Below are 5,928 nucleotides of genomic sequence, written 5' to 3'. Positions count from 1 at the left end.
ATTAATATTTCTTGTAACACATATAACATTTCTTGTAACGTTTTTATAAATAAAGGTTTTATTCTATATTTTATTCTTTAATTTTTTTAATCACTTTGACATTTTAATGTAATGGAAAATAAATATAGTCTCAACATAACAAGAAAACCCAAAAAGTATACGAAGAATATTTATTATCGTATATGATAAGGATTTTTCTTGTTATTTTAGGATTATGTGGATTTTCTTTTACTTTAAAATAAGTTCACAATCCTAGGCAATATTAAACTCGGTTCGCTATTCCCAGTCCGAACTGTCTAGTGAATTTAGTAATTATTTTTTTGCGAAGTTAGTTACTTTTTGACAGTCTAAAAGTGGCTGGAAATTACTATACAACTAAGCACACGTACTCATAGCCAATATTAATAGTAAACAAACTAAGTAGTAAATAAAATAGGACTTTGCGAATTACCGACAATCAATATTTATTTAGCTGCACCATATAATATATAGTTATGTTAAATTATAACAACTAAAATATATTTTTTAAATATATACTACCCAAAATTTGATGGGTTTAGTATACACTTCCACTATTTAGAATAATTCTTCTTTTTTTTTAAAGAAGTCTGCAATAGTAGGATACTTGAGCTATTAATACTGAGAAGTAGGAATTGTTGTGTTGTAGGTTTCCGACAATGAATCTGTCAAAATATGCCCGAGCTAAGCGGGCATATTTGTTAATTGTTGATGTAATTTGATAATTGTTTTATTCGTTAACACGGAAGTTTCAATGCTAGGTGGTAGTGTGCTATGTTAGAATCTAACTCGATAGGTGAAAGACAACAAAAAAAAAATAATTATTTTGCTGTCACATACGACATTTTACTGACAGCTGCCAACTATTAACATGAAGCTCCAATTTGACCATTTGATAACTCTAAAATTACATATCAGTTAAAACTTTATACCGTAAAAAATAGCGTTTACGTATCAAAATAACGGAAGTATAAAATTTTACTTGATAACTCTCTAATATATAAAAGAGTAATTGCCAAAAAACCTTTCCGGTTGAGTTTACTGAAAGTACAAGCTGATTATAGCCGCAAATGTCAAACATGGAACAAAAAATTTCGGTTTATCAGTGTTGGCATGTTTTTATAATTACATACTCTCTAGACCTTAGAGTAGGGAATTTTACACGTCAAAGGAGTGGTAACGCGCCACCTAGCCTTCAAGCGAAAGTGAAGCCGATTTTAACCGATCCGCCATTCGTTTGGTGCTCATTTTCAAATTGACACAACTCGTTTTGTTAATTATTTTTGTGCGATTTCTGAGTGAAAAGTAGCAATTTTTTTAACTCTTTAAGATGGTGATGTGTTCGGCTTACGGCTGTAAAAGCAACAACAGAAATAATGAAGTGGGAGTTACATTTCACAGGTAAATAAATATTTTTGTTATGAGTGCGTAGATGAAAATACACTAAATACTCCTTTATTCTTACATATTGCCTTTTAAGTTGTTATTTATTTAAAAAACAACACTTTAATGTACCTAATTACATAACTAAAATTACACGTTTTAGTTATAAACTTCGAAAATTTCAAATGTAAACTTACAAGCAACATAAAAGAGCACCATTTTACCAGTGGTGTATGATGAAATTAATTTAGAATGGGATTTATAATATATAATATGGCAACTACGAAAATGAAATGAATGACATTTACTTTTTATATAGGTTTCCAACAGACGAACCAAAAAGAAGTCTATGGATTGAAAATATGAAAATTAAAAACTTTATACCCACTAAAAACCATAGGATCTGCTCGAAACATTTTGAAAATAATTTATTTTATGGAACTACGACGGGGAAAGTGAAATTGTTAAACCAAGCAGTACCAACTATATTTCTTGAGTTGCCAAAAAGTGTGCAGCCAAAAGGAGGACTTCGAAAGGTATTATTCTAAATCATTTTCATGTTGTTTAAAAAATAATTTTACATTGAGTCCACTAGTGATATGCTTAGAGGTTATTTTTAAATAACCGTTATAACCGTAGAAGTTATTTTTGGATAACTGTTATTTTAAATAGTTATCAGTTATGTAAGGTATTCAAGTCAACGTCTGAGCAAGTTCTTCTTAGGAGTTTGTCCTTAAATAAGGGCCACAATACAAAATTTGTATATTTTTATACCTTTAGGTAAAAATTTTTATAAAATTTTAGAATTAACTAAAATTGAAACCTTGAACACGTGTTATTTTATTTTATGTATTATTTTTTAATATGTGCCAATACAAGGCTGGTTCGCAATAAATCGATGTATTGTTTTCATTTCACAAGCATTTTGTTAATTTCTTTTGATAAAAAAATAGGATCTTAAAAATTCAAATCATTTAGTTAATAGTTTACTGAAAGGTCGCTTAACATTTTTTTCTCAAACAATATCGTCAGTTATTATTTGACTAAAAACAAAAACATATATATTTGACTTAAGTGGTTTTAATTATTATCTGGAAATACCAAGCAGCAATTTACATCTAACAATCCTAACCATCTTTCTACTATCTATAAAAATTTAGTAGGAATTTTGGTGTGGAAATATCAGATTATATTGTCGAAATAAAATATGCTAATCAAATTTGTAACTTTCTACGAAAGGCTAATTACTAATCCATTCATCCATTGCCTGCTATTCTCTTTATTTCTATTGTTGACATCATACAATAATATACTGCATTGTCATTTTTTGTTGACATTAATTTTGATTTCGAAAGAAAAGGATAACAAAATGCTTCCTTGAATTTTATTCCGAATCCGGAAATTGTTTAGAATTCTACCTTTTGTTTAGAATTGTATCGTTTATAAATCGGGTCCTCAACCAAATTTGTAAATAAAATTGTTACTATGTCAGATATTGAAGCAATTGATAACGAGAAAAATTTTTAATGTTCTTTAAAATTATGTCGAAATATTAAAATTTCAATAATGTTAAAAAGTGCAGAATAAGTTAAATTCTGCTTTCTTAAGATTAATATATACATATTTTTAGTTTAATATTAATAGTACTAAGTACATACATTACTCCCAAAATGATAAACAAGTGGTCACTAAATAATTACTATGTAATATATCGTAGGTATATCCATCTACGGATATTTGGTACTCTCGCTTCTAAAGCGTAATTTCCGCATTTTCACTGTCTGAATAACCGTCTACCAGAATAACAGTTAATACGTTAACGCTAATCTTTCCAGTATCTAATCTAATCTAGCTAGTTACTTAGTAGTTACTCAAGTAACGTACATTAGCGTTAAAATATTGACTGTTTTTCTGATAGTCATGTTTTGAGTAAATGAACTTAGATCACAGTGGGACTATGCTCATTTAATCAATGTTTTTGTGTTGATGTTCCACAAAAAATTTATTCTTTATGTACTTTATTGTTACAGAGAAAGAGACATGCAGAGTCAATAATTGATGTGGGATCAACGAGTGGGATTGCTATCCCTAATGATGAACTCAGTGCTCAAGTGAAGAGATTAAAACTTAAGTTAGAACTAGCAGAACATAAAAGTGCGATTAAGTCCCAGAAAATCAGAATTATGTCACAAAAATTAAGAAGAATGAAGAAAAAGATATTATCTATAAAATGTCTGATAAAAGAATTACAAACAAAAAATTTGTTGTTAGAGGAACATTCAATTTTATTTGAAAACATGCCACCTATATGTAAAGAACTGGCAGGACGGAAAATAGGCAAAAAAGTGAAATATTCTTCTGCATTAAGACAATTTGCGATAACTTTAAATTTTTTTTCTCCAAAAGGGTATAATTATGTGAGGGAAAAATTTCAAACTTGTCTTCCACATCCTTCAACAATATCCAAATGGTTCAGAAATGTTAACGGAGAACCTGGGTTCACAAAAGAATCTCTTGAAATTTTAAAAAAATATAATGAGAAGTCACAAAGTCCTCTATTGCTATCTCTTATAATGGACGAAATGTCAATACGAAAAAATGTAGAATGGGACGGGACAAAATTTCATGGGTATGTAGATTTCGGAAACGATTTGCAAAATGATAGCAATGATATAGCCAAAGATGCTTTTGTTTTTATGGCGAATTGTGTTAATGGAAGCTGGAAAATTCCAATTGGGTATTTTTTTATAAACGGGTTAAATGGGACACAAAAAGCTAATCTTGTTAATCAATGTCTGCAGTTGATTGAAACAGAAACAGGGGCTCATGTAACATCATTAACATTTGATGGGGCAACAGCAAATGTTGCAATGACGCATATTCTGGGATGCAGCCGGAAATTGGCCAATATAAAACCCTTTTTTTCAATACAAAATAAAAAATATTTCATATTTTACGACCCTTGTCATATGGTTAAATTAATTAGAAACACTTTTGGAGATAAACGTCATATAATAATCGATGAAGATGGAAATTCTATAAATTGGAATTATATAGAATATCTTCAAGAGTTACAAGAACAAGAGGGTTTACATTTGGCTAATAAACTTCGTAAAAATCATGTTAATTTTTTTAATCAAAAAATGAAAGTGCGTCTAGCGGTTCAACTTTTAAGTGCGTCTGTTGCCGACTCTCTTTCTTATTGTTTAAAAGAATTAAAGTTAAAGGAATTTTCCGGTTGTGAAGCTACTATAAAATTTATACGAATTACAAATAATGTTTTTGATATTTTAAACAGTCGTTCACTAAGAGCAAAACACTTTAAGAAAGCATTATGTGATAGCAATATAGAACAAACAAAAAAGTTTGCACAAGAGGCTATTACTTACTTCTCAAATCTTAAATTTGATAATGGACAGTTAGTAACCGATTCGGGGAAAAAAACTGGATTTTTGGGAGTTATCGTCTCATTAAAAAGTGCTCTTGGGTTGTACGAGGACATTGTTGTTCAGAAAAAATTATTACATTACCTTCCTTTGTACAAAGTTAGTCAAGATCACGTTGAACTTTTTTTTTCTAGTATAAGATCAAAAGGGGGATGGAATAATAATCCGACTGCCAGACAATTCACTGCTGCTTATAAAAGGTTGTTAGTGCGTAGTGAAATTCGATCTGGTGGTTTAGGAAATTGTGTTCCATTGGACGATATTCCTATTTTAAGTGGTTCAAGTCGATTTAAAAAACCAGAATTGAATATTTGTTTACCTGAAGCTCGATTATTAGAAACATTTTACGAACAAGCTTTAGAAACTATTTGGAGCGAGCATGACTACATAATGAATTCAACTGTAATTAGCGAGTGTTCTATTCAAATAATTACTTATATAGCAGGTTTTGTAGCCCGAAAATTGCAAAGCACAATAAAATGTGTAGATTGTGTAGATGCATTGTCTGGAAACAAATTAAATTATTTAAACTCACTTATTACAAAAAAAAAATCAAGGAGGATTAACATATCCGTCCAAAGATGTGATTACAATTTGCAAAACATCGGAACATTTTTTAAGAGTAAATGAGCAAAATTTGGGTAAACCCAAATTCATCTCTATTCTAAAAAATAAAATCATGCTCAACTGCGTTCAATTTGAACAATATTTTTGCAATCTGCAAGAACATATTTTAGGGTGTGCTTCAAATCATATATATTTTTTAATTGAAGCAATAGTGGATAAATATTTAAACATAAGATTGCATTTTATAACAAAAAAACAAAATGAATTCGATAATGTCATTCGAAATAAATATAACAAATTAATACTGTTTAGTGGACAATAAATCAATAATTCGAAATGTTGTTTGCTTCTATCACATCCCCCAATCCCTAATCCTGGATTATTTCGAGTAAGTATAAAAGTTCGAAAAATTAAAAGACTCATTTGTTTAAATGTTCTGTGTGCATAATGTTATGTAAAATTAATAAAAATAGAAAATTAACTTAAAAATTATGATTACTATGATTTGAAATTG

General features: G+C 29.2%; 1 protein-coding gene across 1 annotated transcript; it reads left to right on the top strand.

Annotated features, from left to right (window-relative positions):
* Positions 1-200: 200 nt before the first annotated feature.
* On the top strand, positions 201-5,603 carry LOC140451377 (DNA transposase THAP9). The gene is made up of 3 exons (XM_072545144.1): positions 201-1,419; positions 1,721-1,937; positions 3,432-5,603. The coding sequence occupies exons 1-3, from the start codon at positions 1,349-1,351 to the stop codon at positions 5,475-5,477; spliced, it is 2,334 nt and encodes a 777-aa protein (XP_072401245.1). The 5' UTR covers positions 201-1,348; the 3' UTR covers positions 5,478-5,603.
* Positions 5,604-5,928: the final 325 nt, after the last annotated feature.

The sequence above is a fragment of the Diabrotica undecimpunctata genome, chromosome 1, assembly GCF_040954645.1.
Source record: "Diabrotica undecimpunctata isolate CICGRU chromosome 1, icDiaUnde3, whole genome shotgun sequence".
In the NCBI taxonomy this organism is placed as follows: domain Eukaryota; kingdom Metazoa; phylum Arthropoda; class Insecta; order Coleoptera; family Chrysomelidae; genus Diabrotica; species Diabrotica undecimpunctata.
The sequence above is the reverse complement of the archived record's forward strand: the minus strand, read 5'-3'. Positions and strand labels throughout refer to the sequence as shown.